General features: G+C 40.6%; 1 protein-coding gene across 1 annotated transcript; it reads right to left on the bottom strand.

The window, feature by feature from the left end:
- Window positions 1–107: 107 nt before the first annotated feature.
- Window positions 108–12,599, bottom strand: LOC115424042 (fascin-like). The gene is made up of 5 exons (XM_030141132.1): window positions 11,536–12,599; window positions 6,569–6,725; window positions 6,348–6,469; window positions 4,925–5,095; window positions 108–2,006 (listed from the first exon to the last, which is right to left on the bottom strand). The coding sequence occupies exons 1-5, from the start codon at window positions 12,353–12,355 to the stop codon at window positions 1,801–1,803; spliced, it is 1,476 nt and encodes a 491-aa protein (XP_029996992.1). The 5' UTR covers window positions 12,356–12,599; the 3' UTR covers window positions 108–1,800.
- Window positions 12,600–18,542: the final 5,943 nt, after the last annotated feature.

The raw sequence follows: 18,542 nt of genomic DNA, 5'->3' as shown, positions 1-18,542 counted from the left end.
AACCTGAACAAATAATCCCCAAACTATAAAAATATAAAATAATCCTACAGGTAAACTTTTATCAACCGGTTAAAAATACTAAATAAAACAACCCAAGTAGACTGCTGTGAAGAGAGAAAACTTTATTGACTTTTACTCAGTTAAAATGTAAAGAACATGAAAAAAGACTGAAATGCTGTATGGAAGGCACAGCCAATTACAATGATAGAAAAGTGTTTTCTCATTGTGTTCACACAGCAGCCTCAGCACCCAATCTAAGGCAGACACTTCATTACAACAGACATGTGCTTTTCATTTCTTTCAGTTGGACACTGAATCCTTGTGCAGATTCAAGTCATACACTTTTCACATTTTGGCATTGCTCTATGGCCGCATATTTCTGTGCATTTGAGTGTGTAGCATGTGATAACAACCCATCACTTTCCACTTTAACCTTTTTTTTTTTTTTTTTTTTTAATTTTTTTCAACAAAGCCATTTACTCAAACTAAGAAGGCTCGTTCAATTCCAACTTCATGTTCTTTCCATCATCTTGTGGATATGCTCCTCAATAGGCTTCTGACTTTTCTGTAAAGATGCATCTGTCTATTTACAGATTCTGTCTAAAAATGTTCTTCACATCTAAGAATTGAAAAACAGAGGCAAGGAAAAAAAAAATCATGTGAGATCTGCCAGCCATGTACCATTTCTGTCTTTGGAGCCTTGACACAAGTTTACAATTAAAGTTCTCATGGTTACTATGTTATTGAAGCACTCAGTGACAAAGAAAGCATTATTTACAGCAGAAAAGTGTAAATCAGTAACATCCCTTTATCTGATGTGTCATATGCAATTCAGTCTGAAAGAGAACAAGAGATGAAAGCAGCATAATAGAGGCAGCAGGACACTGAACAGGAGCAGGTTACATATTGAAAATGAGGAGTTATAGGATCATTCATATTCATTTGCACCAGTAGTCACCACAGAGGCACAACTAAGAACAGGAAGAGTCCTGACAGTTATCAGGTACAGCTTGTGAGAATGAGACTGTAAGTTAAATATTGTGCAACCAGACTGAGATTCATATGGATGTGTATTACTGACAGACCCAAAAAAAAAAAAAAAAAAAAAAAAAGATTAGATATTTTTCATGTTATAACAAGATACTTTCAGGTTATTACAACAAACTCATCATGTTGGTGTCCATCTGTGCATGTGAAGATATTGGCAATTAACAAAATGGTGCCTGAAAATCCAGTTTGCCTTGTAAAGCTATGCTGCTAGTGCACATTACACTTCCTGTACCCCTTTCAAATTAAATTGTTTCAGTGGACACAACTTTATTTCATAGCAGGACTTTTATTTTGAAACAGAACCTGTTTTGTTCTGAGTGAAAACTTAGTGCTGCACTTTTATTTTTAAAATGAAAATATCCAGTTATAATGTGAAAATATCTGGTTATACTGTGAAAATCATCTTGTTGTAACTGTTCACATTATCAGTAATTATTCTAATTTCTTTTTCTTTTTCAGGCCTTGCAGCAGTTCACTTCCATAGATTCATCATTAAACAGCAAGTCACTTTAAATCCAGTATATCCAGTAAAAAGCCCAGTATGAAGAGACAATGACTATTAGAGAAGAATCCTGACAAATAAAACACCTTTAATGCTTTGGTGCCATGGTTTCCAGTTTTTCAGATTCACTTACCACCACACATCCATCCAGACAAATTCACATTTACATACACACATGATAAAAAAACAAACCTACAGTATCTACCATTAGCGTTGTGTTGGGAGGGATGAGGTCCCACTGTGCTGTCTCAGTATTCCCAGAGGGTGGCGCTGTCCAGGGAGTCAGCGGTGGCCTTTAACCCCCCTGCGTGGTCTCCTTTGAGGTACTTCCCTCCAAGTGCACGGATTGTCATCTTGTTGAGGTCACAGAACTCGAACTGGAACTGGACAGGTGTGGCGCTGCTGCAGACCACTGACGTATCGTCTCCAATGCACCAGTATTTACCCTGGGAGTCTGAACAAACAGGACACACTCAATGAAGCCTGGTTTTACACACATCACATGAAGAAGGCCTAGAATTAATATCTGACCTGAAAGGTAATAACCCGTAGCTTCAGAAAGTAAAATACAATCTGAACTACATCAGATTAAATTTAGCTGAAGCAAATGTTTTCCTTCCATTTTTTTCCCCATTTTTGAATAAGTATATAATTAACAATGGAACAGACCGGTCATGTGATCTCATGACCAACATTACGTTTGAGTGCTCAGAGTTAGTGTAATAATAATAATAATAATGATTATAATAATGGATTGGATGTATATAGCGCTTTTCTAGACACCCAAAGCGCTTTACATTATTGACCCATTATTCATTCGCTCTCACATTCCCCCTCTGGTGGTGGTAAACTACGTTTGTATCCACAGCTGTCCTGGGGCAGGCTGACAGAAGCGTGGTGCCAATTCACGCCTACGGCCCCTTCGACCACCACCAAACATTCATACGCCAGTGTGGGTGGCACTGGAGGAAAGGAGGGTGAAGTGTCTTGCCCAAGGACACAACAGACTAACTAGGACATACAGGGGTTGGACAAAATAATGGAAACACCTTCTGTGATGCCACAATGTTAGGTGTTTCCATTATTTTGTCCAACCCCTGTAATAAACATAGTGACTCAATTGCAGAGAATCTAAGCCTTCTAACTAATTATAGCATGTTGATAATTAACTAGGGCTGCAACTAACGATAACTTTAATATTCGATTAATCTATAGAATATTTTAATAACTAACTGATTCACCGGATAAACAGAAAAGACTCCATTCTCAAAGATCGGTATTTAACCCAAAGCAATATAGGCTGCAGACAAGTCACTGATGATTACATCCCCACAATGGCTTTGGGTATAGTTAGGGAGCACTAGACCGCTACCTAGACTTGTTATGACTAGAGACTAGCAAGCTATAGTCTTCAACCAGCTCCTGTTATAGGCTATCAAACTAGTGTTGTGTTAATTAGTTCCAGTCAACGATAAGTAATGTTAGGTGGCCTGATAAATGGAGATGGATGAAAATGTTATAATTATGATGATAGTGTCTAACTAGCTAGCGGGCTAAAGTAACACGATACATAGGCTTTCTTAATTTAGGTTTACATTATGTTCCCAGTGGCCATGGCAGCCCTGTTTGCCCAAAACGTAGTGTGCCGTGGGATTTTGGCCATTTTTTTGTCCCTATTCAAGTTTTGTTACATAAACGGTGCACTACATTTCCGCCAAATGGGACTGCTGTGGCCACTGGTAACATAATGTAAACCTAGCTTTAAAAATCTGCCCGGCGTCCTCTGGTAGTTAATATATATATTTAACACTGTCAGTGCCATGGGCCGATTAAATCGGCTTTACGAAAACAACCTGTAAAGTGCCACGGGCCGATCAGATCGGCTTTGGAGAACACGCCATATTTGTGTACAAACAAACCATCCACCCCCATTTCTTTCTCACATTTTGATGACGTTCTTTCTGTGTCCCCCTTTTGAGACCAAGCAGACGGGAATTTGAGGTCACGCGACCGAATAATATTTTTTATATCTTTTTAATGTTTCTTATTCTCCGGTGTTTCATCAGAGGGAGCCCTCCATGCCGGGGGGCGGCTGTGAACTCCGGAGGCTGTGGCGCCTTCTCTCACTGGGGTCCGCTCCTTTCTGGTGGGTGGGGGTCCCAGTTGGCCCTCTCCCACTAGTTGGGATGCGGGGCTGTGTTGCTGGTGCCTGGTTGCCGGGGTCGGCGGCTGCCTCCTGGTGCGGCTGGCTCCCTGAGACAGCGCCTCCTAAATTGATGTTTTACTTTTACTTGTACATTTTTGTTCTGGTCTGCCCGTGCTCAGTCAGTCTTCTTAAGTATGTGTGAGCTTGTGGGTTTGCGTGTGTGTGTGTGTGCGCGCGCGGGTGAGTGGGTAGGTGTGGGTGGGGGGCGGTACTGATTTTTAAACTGCTATGTAAAGCACTTTGTGCTACAGTTTTTAATGTATGAAAAGTGCTATATAAATAAAGATTATTATTATTATTATTATTATGAATTATGCAAATTACGATCAATAATGAATCGGCTGCGTCCGGTGCGTTTTGAATCTAATTAGCAATCGGTCGGATGTTACTGAGCGGTTTCCTGCAGGATTCTTCAAATATTATAAAAACGACGCGAAATACTGAAAAACGGCCAAATTCTGTGGCACTTTTAAGGCTTATTAGCCCCTTAATTGTCTGGCACTTAAAGAGTTAATACAAAAAGTGACTGGATCACCGGTGTTCCAGATGGAATCGAGAGGTTAATATAATCAATATTGTTATGATAGAATTAAAATGTACCTGAAACTTAGCAGCTGAATCAGATGCGCTTTTGCATTTTGGTTTGTGTAAGGTGGATGTGTAAACAAGCTATGAACATCATAAAATGAACTTTACATGGTTACAATATTCTACTGTCTGTGTTTTTTCCTGTCATAAATAAATGCAGGGTTAAAGTCAGTATGGATTTCGAATTTCGGGACATATTGGTTGTATTCACTAAAAAGAATTTTGTCTTTTCTTAAAGCTTCTATCAACATGCTCCAATGAGAGAGATATGTCTGTAAAAATGTTTGTAGCTTTAAAAACTATCCGGCACTATTGATCTCAGTCATGGCCAAAAAAATTTGACAGTGACACAAATCTTTGCATGAATGTGATTTATTAGGCAGTAAAATTCTAAAATACTCAAAATTGTTATTCATTGTACTTCAGACACATGTGGGAGAAAAATCTTAAAGAACTGACTCAGCAAAGTTTGCAAAAACAAAATTTGTATCGCTGACAAAACTTTCTGCAATGAGTGTAGGCAAGCTGCAGCAATAACACAAACTTATTCATTTTCTGCATTTATCGTTATTTCTCACCTTTGACAGAGTAGGCACCGTTGTGAAACTCCAGCTGAAAAACATCGTACGATGCTCGGTTGGAGTCCAGAGTCGCCATGCCAGCTTTACGAGCCCCGATGAAACCGTGCTCCCCTCGAAGGACGATGATTGGACGGTTGATTAGTTTCATCAGGAACTGCTCAGCCTCCCCTGCAGAGACCAGAGAGTTAGGTTTGAGTCCAACAAAACTGATGGTTCTCACCATAAAGGTCTGAAGGTCTACTCAAAGAACCAGATTCCTTTGACAGAGTCCATTGTCCATTTTCCAATGCAGAAATTTTTATCATTTACCTGGACTTTGAAAAAACCTTGGTGTGTTTCCACCAAAACTTTCCCTGAAAAAAGTACTTAGTAGGAGGGTAGGACTTTTCAAATTCCCTTTAATTCTTGAGGGGCAGGGCTGTGTGCTGAAGAACGCTGATTGGTGGAACACACTTGCAGCGTTCTGTACTTGTGTTTATTCTCCAGGTTTAATCCAGTGGCATCTGCATCTTTTCTGTGCAGATCACATGGTTTTATTTGCGATATAGTAAAACACGAGAAACAACAGAACTCGAGCTTCCGCCATACTGCCAGTCTCCGTTTATGGTGTCATTGTGCTTGTTTGGCCTTCAGCTTCCTCTTACCACCACCTACTGGACTGGAGGTGTCATTGCGTTTCTTTCACTACTCCCCCATATGACATCAGCCTGATCTGATACATTTTTAAGAACTTAAAGGTGTGGCAGAAACACAAACCACACAGATCACTGGGAATTCTTTTACCCATGTAAATAAATTCCTGGAAATAAAACTTCCTGGAACTGATGGTGAAAGAAGGGATATTTGTGTCACAGAACATGGCAGTAGGCCTGTCATTATCATGTGAGATAGCAATTGGAGTAGGTGACTTGGTTTTTAAAGCTGCGTATGGAGTTCATCGCCAATTATGTTCGCAGTATGGCTGCAGCAGCAACAAACACAGAAGCAGCTTCATTGCCTCTTGCTAGTGTGACTGCATGGAATTCCGAAAAAACCTGAGTGATGGTTTCGTTTAGGTTTTGGTTTGGTATGTAAACAAATAGACTGTTTGTGGTGGAGTACACTTCGAAGTCCTTCACTGTGATGGGAGTGATTCAGGTGCGTAATCATGGAAAGACTCACAGGTTCGTGATGCTTAGGCTACGACTCGGGTTTTACAGATTTGATGAAAAATTGGTGATGAACACCATACGCAGCTTTAAGGGTTTGGCTTTTAAGAGTTTCAAGCAAACCACAGCCAAGACTATTAAAATAATTTAAAGCAGAAAAATGGCAAATTATACCTTTAAAATGCATGTACTGTGTTGATTTGAACTGTCCATATTCTGTTATTTATTCCTGTCTGTAAATTGTTACTAACCTGTCCAGAATCATGACTCACCTGCATTGTCCACAGTAGCAGCCAACTGTCCGTTCTTCTTTGCCACCACGTATTTGCCATTGGCTGCACGTACACATACACGGCCGTCACGCCACTCCAGTTCAAAGTAGCTGTTAGCCGACCTGACACACACACATTTCTGAATTTAGTAAAAGAAAAGCTGGGGTTGTGTGTATTATGGTGTGTGATACCTAACATGTGGCTGTAGTGTGGGTGGTTACTTGGTGGAAGCGGTGCACTGTAGTCCTCCAGTCGGAGTCAGGGTCCAGTATTTTCCAGCAGCGGTTCTGAAGGCACACTTCCTGTCCTCACGGCTCATCTCCATTTGGAAGACTTCCTGGTCTCCTTCTTCATCCTGATTGGCTGACAAGTCCATGCCTAGAAGAAGTAGAACAGTCCGCTTTCAGGTTTCACTTTTCTCAGGAGGATTTTTTTTCTCAACTTGTTGCTCTGCCCTGTAATTCATGAAGTTCAGAGTTAAAGGAACAGAACATGCTGAACTGTGTGTCCAGTGGTCTGATTTCTGTACTACAGGCAGAAGTGGCCCACGTCGGAGCTTTACACTCATATAAGACTTGGATCTGGTTTTGTCATAACTGTGTGAACCGCACAAACCACATGGGATCTGATCATTTCTGTCCTGATCTGGGCCACGTCCATATGAATAGAATAGAATAGAATAGAAGCTTTTCTGATGTCCTGGAGCAGATGAAAAAGGGTTTGAACTGTTGAGTTGAACCGTATTATTTCTGTAGTTGTCAACATCTGTGTCTGTTTATCAATCAAGTTTTTTCTTAAGTTCATGAAGACCGCTGTGCACAGACATAAACTATTTCTTCATTTACCTTCCACTGAACTGGACAGAACAGACAAAGGACTGATAAATAAAATATGAGGTATGAAGATGTGGAAACACCTCATAAAAGTCTTATTCTATAACAAGTAAATACATGAAGATCCTGTTAAGCAGATGTAGTGGGCACTAATTAGCTTAGATGCTAACATTCGCTAGCACCAAACTTACTTATTTTCTCATTTAATACTTGCAGCTTCACTTATCAGCTCCATCGTCTCCTTCTATACTGGTGAAGTGGTAGAATATTTCCTTCAAAAACTGTAACTTCTGTCCTAGATGGCTGTTTACATACAAATGTGAAAACGGAGATTGTCAGAAATCTCCACTTTGGCCAGAGTTTTTAGAAACCATCATTTTCAGCACATGCCCATTATAAACAATAGGCACAAACACAGAGAAGAGTCCCTGTTTTGCCAGATACCTTAAGGGTGTTATGATTGTTCTTATTGAAGGAAACCATTTGAACATCTCTAAAACCGCCACATTTATGTATGTGAGTCTGTATAGGATTGTGGCCAGCTGACACTGAACTCTGATACCATAATTCATTCATTCATTTTCCAAATCTCTTAATCCTTAACAGGGTTGCTGGCAGGAGCACACACTGGATGTGATGCCAAATCATCTGAATGGAACAGGTAGGCTGGTCGTATGAACATAAGTCTACGATGCTGTTATATGATGTCTTCCTCTTATGGGTTGAATTTCACAAGCCAAAACATTACAGTGTGTTGGCTTTGGAAATATAGGGAACATTAAACAAAAGTAAGAATCTACTACTACCACAGTTTTTCTGATACCTCTTGTCAACCAGTGTAGTTTGAGGACCTGGTCAAAGCCGGCGTCTAATCCCAAATCAGCCAAAGGACGGCTGTCGGCCAGGAAAGCTGTTTTCAGAGTGGAAACCAACACTTTGCTGGTCTCAAACTTGGGATTAATGGGATAATCATGACCAACAAGACCAAGTAAAACTTTGTGTAGAAATGGCATTCTGTCTACTCCGACCACACTGGTTTTGACCATAGAAGTATGTGACTAAGCCGACAGTTTGGAAACAGTGACTTCCTTGGTGTCTTATATCAATCTTATACGGATACACTACTCTGAGGATTTGACAAAAAATTGTGTGTGCTGTGGACGACATGAGCAACACTATAGTGTGATTTTTTATGCTACATTTTCGGAGAACTAATGGTGTGAAATGTGTTAAAATACTAGATAACACCAGGACACTGCCAGATGGTATGTTACCTTTTAAATCTGGCAAATGATCTCACATAGATTTCCATGTAAAATATAATGTTTAGGTTTGGTCTGTAGTATTTAGTGACATCTAGTGGTGAAGTTACAGATTGCAACCAAGTGGATAACCCCGATGCTCATCTACAGTGGTCGCAAAAACTGCTGAGGTCCATTGTAACAGCAAGTGTTTATTTTGTTATAGACTATATCAGGTGACTGTAATGCACCTGAACACTATTTTAAGAGAAAAAAGAACCAACTTCCTCCGTAAGGTAATGAGAAAACAATTGTTCCTATTTTTTGTGATTGCACACCAATGGAAACATAATGAAGAATGCTATATACTATATCCTCCTTCTGCAATATTAGATCCTCCTAAACCTTCCTAAACCTTTAACTCAGCAGCTGGGTATTCGGTTTCATGGAAGTAAACCTGGCTGCATGTCTCTCTGTTATGAACCTTACACCAAGAAAATACCTTATAATAACAACAGATTCTATGTTTTTTGCTCTATAATGATCAACATCAGGGCATACATCTTGATTTGCCTGCGCCACCAAAGAAGTCAGACATGACTTACCCCAACAGAGCTAAAATCAGCAGCTTAAATGTAGAACACGTCCCTAATTGCTGTTCAGTAAATGACACCAAAACCTATTTCTGCTGCTGTTGCCAGATCATGACATGGTTTCTGAAAATGAAAGAGGAATATGTGGACGTTTGACTACTTTTCATCACCTTTAATAGAGCAAGGCCTGAATCTGCTACTGATACTGGCTAATAACCGACTTTGAAGGAAAATAAATGGCAAAAAGCAAATTTTGTTCCTGCCTAGATTTTTTAAGATTAGCACCACATCTATTTTTCAGTTACTAGTGATGGGAAGTCTGATTCTTTTTACTAACTTGATTCTTTTGGTTCTTTCGTCTGTTGTGAATCGATTAATTTCATTCACCAATTTGAAAAAAACAAAAAAAACAAAACACAAACTGTCTGTGCCAAATTGCCAAATATATGCTCAGTCCACTACACCACTTGACAAGCAGAAGAGGTAACAGGTCTAACCCTTAATATCTCTATTTTCTGTCCATCTATGAATAATGTAATTAGAAAATTACAAAAGTTAATAAAGATTTTCCATTAGTATATCAACATAGTACTACTGTCAATAGTTAATTGTATTTAGTATGCTTTTGACTTTTTATCATCTATCTATCTATCTATCTATCTATCTATCTATCTTAAAACAACTTTGTGCTCTGTGTGTTTAATTTAATTTTATTTGTGTGCTTTCTTTCTGTTCCGCCTTCTTACAGTACGTGTATCTAGTCTCGTTCAGCAGTTTAATAGACTCAGTGATTCAGCGAGTCATCGATTCATGCACGATTCAGCGATTTGTGAACAATTCAGCAAGTCATGGATTCGTGAAGGACGACTGAGTCATTGATTTGTGAACAGTTCAGCGAGTCATTGATTTAAGAACGATTCAGCGATTCGTGAAGTATCAGTGAGTCATCGATTCATGAACAATTCAGCGATTTGAGAACCATTCACCGAGTCATCAATTTGTGAAAAATCAGCAAGTCATCAATTTGTGAACAATTCGGTGATTTGTGAACCATTCAGCAAGTCATCAATTTGTGAACAATCAGCGAGTCATTGATTCATGAACGATTCAGTGATTTGTGAATGATTTAGCAAGTCAGCGATTTGTGAGCGATTCAGAATTGATTCAGTGACTTGGCTCTACTCAGCCCTACTTGGCCACCCCTGGCTCATGGTTCACTACCTTGGCTCGGTCCGTCCATTGCTGGCAACAAGTTTCGCGATATAATCAGAGATCTTGCCATGGAGACTACCGGCTGCACGCCTTAATGAGTGGTTCTGACTAGTTTATGTGATGATTAACAAAATATTAGCAAAGTGCTGCTGAATCGATTCAGTTGCGTTTGTGAATGGATTCAAGTTGTTCCCTTAAATGAATCAATTCTTTTGAACAATGCATTCATGAATCACCCATCACTATCAGTTACTTTTACTTAGATCTTCAGTTTAACAGTTCTCTGGTTTCTAAAGTCAGAATTTGTTCATTTCAGGCATTGCTTTTGGAGTGAGGGGCAGGTATCATATTGGCTGGTTTTCCTTTTTTCTATTACATACTGATTTCAAACACTATCAGCCAATGTCTAGGCCAGGGGTGTCCAATCCATGTCCTCAAGAGCTATCCTGCATGTTTTAGATGTTTCCCTCTTCCAGCACACCTGACGGTCGTTGTCAGCCTTCTGCAGAGCTCGATGATAGGCTTATTTGAATCAGTTGTGTTGGAAGAGGGATACGTCTAAAACATGCAGGATAGTGGATCTCGACTACCAGGATTGGACACACCTAGTCTAGGCCTTAATTCATGGTACCAAGTCTAATCATCATGGTTCTAACTTTAGTGAAAGGCTGTTGAGGTCACAGGTCACTGACCTCCTCTGACCACCTTCAACCACACTGTTTTCTTTCAACACTCCATCTTCCGTGGAATGCTCCCTTCACACACTAACAGTCACAGACACACACCTATGCATTGTGCTTGAACATACACTAGAGACATGGATGGATGACTGTTAATGATCAGACCCGTGTGAAGGGCTTCAACTGATACTGAGCTACAGACAAAGAGACTGCATGTGGCATTACAGTCCAATCCAGGCCTGTCTGAGTCACACCTCCCTCGTTGTTGCCTGTTTTCTCTCTCTCATCTATTTTGTCTCTTTTGTCTCAAACGCCTCCCTTTTCCTGTCTATTCTAAGATAGAGAATGATGCATAACTCAAGTGAGTCTAACCCTGGACATGCCACAATGCTGGGGTAGAATTACTGCAGAAAAATGTGAGGAACAGCAGACTGGCCTGAGCAGAGGGAGGGGTGGAGGGGGCTCATAATGAAAAACACATGGCCAGGGGAAAATGAGGGAACAGGAATCTCTAATCCTGTTCTCTTCTCACAAATCTAAATCATGCAACAGCTGCCTGGGTGTGTGCCAGGTTATGTGGGACTTCACCCTGTGCTGTGTTCGTGGCTCTGTGGAACGCAGAGCCTCACCTTGTCTCGTGGAAACGTTTCTCTCGTTGCCTGCAGTCAGTACGACCTGCGCGTGGCTGCGCTCCAGGCCGAACAGTTCATCCTTCCCCACCCGTGCGCTCTTCCCAGATTTCATCGTGCCGGTGGGGCCCACGGGCGCCAGGTACCGCCCATTGCAGTCACGGAACGCCACTTTCCCGGAGCGGAACTCCAGCATGTAGCCGGTGTCCTGGTCCGTTTTGGTGGCCAGGCCGCCGTCATTGCGCAGAAAGCGGTTGTCGGAGGTCTCCAGGTGGTAACGCTGGTCGCGGTAGACCAGCGTTATGAGCGAGTCGACCCCCCAGGGGACATCCCGGTCTATCGACACCTCCCCACGGGCGCTCAGGTGCGCGAAGCGTTTGCGCGCAATGCTGTAGATGTTGACCTGCGGATGCACGGCCAGGTGCACGCTCCACTTCTCCGCCGGGGAGGCGGTCTGGGCGAAGCAGGTGATCCTGTCCTCGGTCCCGCCGAGGAACCGGCCGTGCGGCTCGGACTGCAGCGACCACCGCCCGTCCTCGTGCGCCGTGATGATGAAGCGGCTGTCCCGGCCGCGCGTCTCGCTGTCCGCGGTCACGTTGCCGTCTTTATCGGTGGCGAGGTATCGGCCCAGGTGGGACAGCAGGAACACGGCGCTCCCGTCCTCCCCGGTCTGCTCCAGGGTCCACGTCTGCTTCTTCTTCAGGCTGCTGGCCGACGCGTTGATTTTGAAGCCGAACATCTCCGCCGTCAGATACTTTCCGTCGCTGTTGATGAGTCCCAGAGGGATCTGCAGCAGGTCCACGGAGCCGTCTGCGGACATGACTGCGTGTGGTGCGGGGAAAGACAGAGAGGCTGTGCGGGTTCGGAGACACGGACACGGGGACGGAGTGAGACGGAGAGAGGGTGGAGGAGTCTGGAGGAGGGACGGAGAGGAACTGCTGACTGATGATGATGATGATGGTGGTGGTGGTGGTCAGTGTCCTCTGACTGCTAATCCACACTGCCTCAGTGGAGCTGCAAGAGTTGCAGGAATGAGGTTTTTTTTCAAGCACACGCCCCACATTCACACAGAGGAGCTGGAGGAGGATGACTGCAATTTTGGCAAAGTACCCGCCCCTGCAACCCGCTGTTTCCCTACACACACACACACACACACACACACACACACACACACACACACACACACACACACACACACACACACACACACACACACACACACTGAGTGTTCACTCACCCTTTTAACACATGCCAGTTGACCATATTTACCCCTTCAGTCCTCTGCTCTAATTGAAATGTGTTCATCCTCACTTCCACATGGATAGAGCCATTCACTCTGACAGACTAGTGCTTGTATCCAGGGTTGTGTGTGTTTTAGGTTAGCTGAGGAGGACTAAGGAAAATGCTCTGAAGATTGTGGATCTCCTCCATCCATCCCCCAGGACCATAAATAAGTAAAAGTGTATGAGTGAAATGACACCAAGAACTAGAACTTGCATTTCGTTGTTAGCTGAGGTGCCATGACTTTGTCAAACACACCAAATTCTGTTTAGAATTCCCAGTATTTTCAGTTTCATGCCTGGCGATCTCATGTAAAGGCAGATTTTTATTTGATTTACTGTTTGGTGCTACTCTTGGATGCTCTATAGGCCCCAGTTTGTGTCAGTTTAATTCTGATGATCATCCAGGGCTCAGCTTCACTGTGTACTCCATTGAACAACCTTCTGAATACGCATCACTCCCACCTTTCTCCTCTCTTGTAGGTCAGATTAAAATTATACATATTATATTATACTTAACATTTTTTGGGAAAGTCCGGGACTTGCTGGTATGTGTTTTGTTTTTACAGTAATTAAAAATGGGGCTGAATGCAGTCTTTGCATCCCATATTTTTGCACAATATAACCAAGATGAGACCAAAGTGTGAAAAGTCACCATAAGGTTTTGTACAGTTGTGTTTGAGTTGCCTTTCATGTGCAGTAACAAACAGAACACTCTGTCAAACAAGACGTTATGTTTCTGTTCACATGCAAGAAGGTTTGCAATATGAGCCCAAAATCTGGCTCATTAAGAAACAGTTTCAAGTTTAATGTGGAGGAATCTGACCGGTCCACACGCAGTCATTACTTCTGCCCCATAACGCAGCTTTTGGGATGAAATGGAACAAAGAAACTGAAAATCACTCCCCTGCTCAGGCCTCTCCTCCCTCTTTTTTTTCCTCTTACTCTCTCTCCATTTGCCCCTGATGACATTTTGTCATGGTAACATACTGTTTGCTGTAGGGTGAAAGGGCAGGTCTGGTAGAACTATCTCCCCCATTCTTCTTTTGTTCACTTTTGCAAACTACAAGTCGTAATTGTTTGATGAAAATATAAAATGTAAGAACAGTCACACTATTTCTGTGCAAAAAAATGTGATTTTCCAGCTGGAGTTGTTTCCTGACTTTGTTCATTTCCTTTTGATTCCACCCATTTCCGTCTTCCTTCTGTCCATGTACTGACACATCTACCTTTATTTATGCTGTAGTGGTAACAAGTGTGTGCTTAGCTTCTCCACACACACCAAACAAAGTCATATCGACAAGAAAATCCCATGAGAAGCTTAATTATCCACTAAGGCTTTAAAATATTTGCTTGTTTTTAGCTTACCGGCCGACAGGCCATAAGCTATTGTCATCATGCTGCGTCCGGTGTCGGCGTCTGTTACAAAATTTTCAATCATCTTCTTCTCCGAAACTACAATTCTGATTGACTTCAAACTTGGTATACAGCTTCTTTATGATGATGTCAACAAAAGTTAGTTAAATTATTTGGATCCAGCTCTGATTCTGGATTTGGTGCGACTTTGAAAAGTTTCCCCATTATAAGAGATAGGAAGTGGTTCGATGCAATAACTCAGTAAATATAAATGATATCAAGTTGACATTTCTACAGCCCTGATGGGGAGATGACCAAAACATAATAGCCAAATGGTGATCAGGATCTTCTTCTGGATCCGGGAACTGATGGAAAATTTAACATGGGCTCTTATGGGGAAAAAATTTAATCGTCTTCCTCTCCGAAACTCCAGTTCTGATTGACTTCAAACTTGGAATACAACTTTTTTATGATGATGTCAACACAAGGTATTGAAATTATTTCGATCCGGATCTGATTCTGGATTTGGTGTAACTTTGAAAAATTTTCTCATTATAAGAGATAGGAAGTGGATTGATCCAATAAATCAGTAAATATCAATGATATCAAGTTGGAATTTGAATTTTTTACAGATGTGATTGGAATATGACCAAAACATGGGCTATTTCTGTAAAATAATAAATACACATAACTGAGTGATAATAAATGGCATCTAGATACATTTCCCAAAGCTTTTCATTTGGCCGGTAAGCTACAGGGCCATTGGTCCTATTTTTCTTCCTGTAGTGGTCTCTACTACGAATATGTCAGTGATACTTTACTGTAGAAATATATGCATCTTTTTACAGATAGAATGTAAAGGGTGTTTATGGAGCATAATTACAAAACAGCAGCTGACGTACAAATAACAGTAACAGCAACTGAAATTACATGAGTTTAATTTAGGCAAGCACCTGTTTTATGTTAAGTGGGACATTTATTCTAAAGCTGCAACAGAAAAGTTTATGAGCCCTTTACAGAAGGTTAATTTGCATGAGTTATGTAGTTATTTAGACTAACAAAGAAGCAGTGTTTATGCACACAGTATGACTCTTGCAAAAAACATGAGAGATTTGGAGGTGTGTGGACATACAAGCACATGTACTTTATTGGTTTTGTAATATGTTATTGCTTAACCCATAAAGACTCAAAATCATCCACCAATATAAAATGTTTAAAAACTTCTGAATCAACTAATCCTATCCATACATGTAAATAATTGTTGTAAAATACAGTTTGTCATCTTTTCAAGATCATCAGATATGACCCATTTGGACGTTCAGAGAAAAAGGAGAAAGAAAAGAGTGAGAAAAAAAAAAAATCCCAAAATGCCATAGAAAGACGAGTAACTCTCAAGCCTGAATAGTGACTTTACATGTTTTTTTTTTAAATGCTTTTTTACTTGAAATGTTTCTAATATTTAATGAAAGACTGTTCCATAAAGAAATAGCTCTATATACAACAGTGCTTTTCATTGAATTAGTTTTTGGGCGTGGTAATGCAAGTAGACCTTGAGTTCAGGCTCTAGTAGTGTAGTGATGAACATTAGAATTATATCCAATTTGATTAGCAAGAGATGTAGGATACATGGTGTAAATCAGTGTTTTTCAACCTTGGGGTTGAGACCCCACGTGGGGTCGCCTAGAATTTAAATGGGATCACTTGGAATTTCTAGTAATTGATAAAAATAACAATAAAAAACTTACTAATAAACAAATCTATAGTGAGTTGACAGAGACAATCCCAATCCATAACAGACATGACAAACTGTGGTTGTGAAACTGAAGCACTGTGGTTCTGTTTATCTTTCAAATGTTCATTGTGGTTGGTTTCAGATGCTGCAGCTCTTTCATAATTCATAGTTTGAGTTATTGTTTGTTCAGTATTAATTGTCAGTCTTGTAAATCCAAGCTGGACTGACTGTACATATCCTGACCAAGGAAAATCAAATTCTCACTTTGTGCAGTAATCTACACCTGGCTTTTCTGCCTCCGTCCACAATAACATACATTCTATTGACTAAATGTCCCCTGAAATTAACAATATTTGTAACATAGTATAGCAAACTATTACATGACAAAACAAATTAATTTTAGCAAAAAAAAAAAAAAAGTCTCCGTTTTAAATGTCTGGTGTCACCAGAAATTTGTGATGTTAAAATGGGGTCATGAGCCAAAAAGATTTGGGAAGCACTGGTGTAAATAATGTTGCGAATAAATAACAATAAACTGGTAGATAACCTATGAATAACCTTCGGCCGTCTAAGTCAACAATGCATTCGGTCAACACTAGATCTACAACAACAATCAAGAGTAAGTCTAGCTGCCCTATTTTGAGCTGCTTGTAATTTCCTAAATTAATTACATGTACATTTTAGCATCACCACATATTTTTTCATTGGAATTTTCCATACTGTCCATTCTGGGGTTGTACTAACACATCCATGTGAAAGATAATGCAAACAGGATTGGGTTTTGAAGAGGTAACTGAGTCTGGGGGTTGGAAGATCTATTTGGGACAGAACATTGAGCATCGAGCAAATGAAGGGGTTGAAAAAAGCATGACCTCCTCAGCTGATTATTATTTAACTCAATCCACAGTGCCCCCACCTGGGCATTTAGAGAAGTGCAATATATTCATGGAAATTTCCCAAAACAAGCAGCATTTTGTCACTGATGATGAGAGGACATGAGCAGATCTGACTCCAGATAACATTAACACTAGGTGGCAGACATGTTACATGTATTATCTACCATGTTATACATATTACACACAAAAAAGAACAGCTTACATTTTCATTAGATTTTTATTTTTTTGATCACACACTGCAAACCATTCTGAATGAGTCCATAACCCACCGGTTGAAAAACCTGCACTTGCCATGTTAACAGTCAATGAAACTCCAAACTCATGCCATGTTTAAAGCTACAAAATATGGACAATTCAGCTCACTTTCAATTTGTGTTTACAGGGAAAAATTGCAACTAAAAATCTTCTCAAGACACTTTGCATAGTAAGGTCACAATATTGAGGAAAAACCCACCACATCCCCTGTGATCAAGCATCTGGTGACACTGGGAAGCAAAACACGGTAAATTCACCCAATATTAAGGAGCAATGTGTACAACTGTGTAACATTAATTCCATCTCCACAGGTTCGAAGTGTGGTCTCAAATCTGCTCAGGTACAGATCAGGTTAGAACTGGTTCGGTAAGTTTGAATCAGCATTGACATTGTCACCTTCTTGATTTTTAGACTGGTCCAATGTGTTACATTTAGGAGGAGGATTTATTTTATTATTATTATTATTATTTTAATTCTATCATAACCATTTTATCATCTGAGAATACCTATGTTTCTGTTACAGTAGACTAAGCTGTTTATGTCTTTAGAGGGAAAGGGTTACCAGATTTATGACGCACTAAAGTACAAAAGCTTAGTTACTGTACTGAAGTAGACGATTCAGATACCCATTTTGAATGTCTGAGATTGCCAGAAATTTGTGATGTTAAAATGGGGTCACGAATCAAAAAAGGTTGGGAACCACTGTTTCAGACGTTAAAGACATGAGAGGCTACTTACTACAGTTAGAGTTAAATAAACAGCCTGGACAAAAAGAAAATAACTGCCTGGTTTTAAATAAGTACATAGTTCAGATCCTTCCATGGCTATGCACTGTGGTGGTTAATAATGTTTCAGCTGTAATAGGTTATTTTACTCTAACTGATAGAGAGCTTAGGTTAGACACAAATCCTGTTTTAAATTAAATCCTACTAACTATCCTATTAACCCTACTAACAAACAGACTCCTGGTTTCTCGCCATGGTGGTGAATTTTATCATTTTATCAGAAACTAGCAAAGCACTCGGAGAGTGCAGACCTCCACCAAGGCAGATCAGTCCGTTCCCCCCAGCACCACCAAAATTTAATCATTTGTTCCTTGTACCAGTATCAACATTTCCTGAAAATTTCCTGAAAATCTGTTCATAAAGTTTTGAGTTATCTTGCTAACAAACAAACAAACAAACAAACAAACAAACCTCGATGAAAACATAACCTCTGCCATTACACTTGGTGGAGGTAATTAAAATTTGTGATCAGCAAATATTAGCAGATAGTTTCTTAGTCTTGAACAAAATGCTTGCCGCTTGGACTGGCTGTCTGGGCTCTAGGAGTCTACCACCTGTATAAACAGTGTCTATGGAAATTAGATACAGTAAGAGGCCACAGTGACAGGGTCTGCAGAGAAGAAAAGGAGAATTATTACCTCCGCCAAGGAGGTTATGTTTTCATCGGGGTTTGTCTGTCTGTTTGTTTGTCAGTTAGCAACAT

The sequence above is a fragment of the Sphaeramia orbicularis genome, chromosome 1 (assembly GCF_902148855.1).
Source record: "Sphaeramia orbicularis chromosome 1, fSphaOr1.1, whole genome shotgun sequence".
Lineage (NCBI taxonomy): Eukaryota > Metazoa > Chordata > Actinopteri > Kurtiformes > Apogonidae > Sphaeramia > Sphaeramia orbicularis.
Note: the sequence above shows the minus strand (reverse complement) of the source record. Positions and strands in the feature narration are given on the sequence as shown.

Coding starts and splice junctions, on each gene's coding strand:
- LOC115424042 (XM_030141132.1), bottom strand. CDS start 12,355: ATGTCCGCAGACGGCTCCGTGGACCTGCTGCAGATCCCTCTGGGACTC. Junction 6,726..11,535: donor AAACGTTTCCACGAGACAAG/GTGAGGCTCTGC, acceptor TACTTCTTCTAG/GCATGGACTTGTCAGCCAAT. Junction 2,007..4,924: donor CGGTGCCTACTCTGTCAAAG/GTGAGAAATAAC, acceptor CTGTTTGTTCAG/ACTCCCAGGGTAAATACTGG.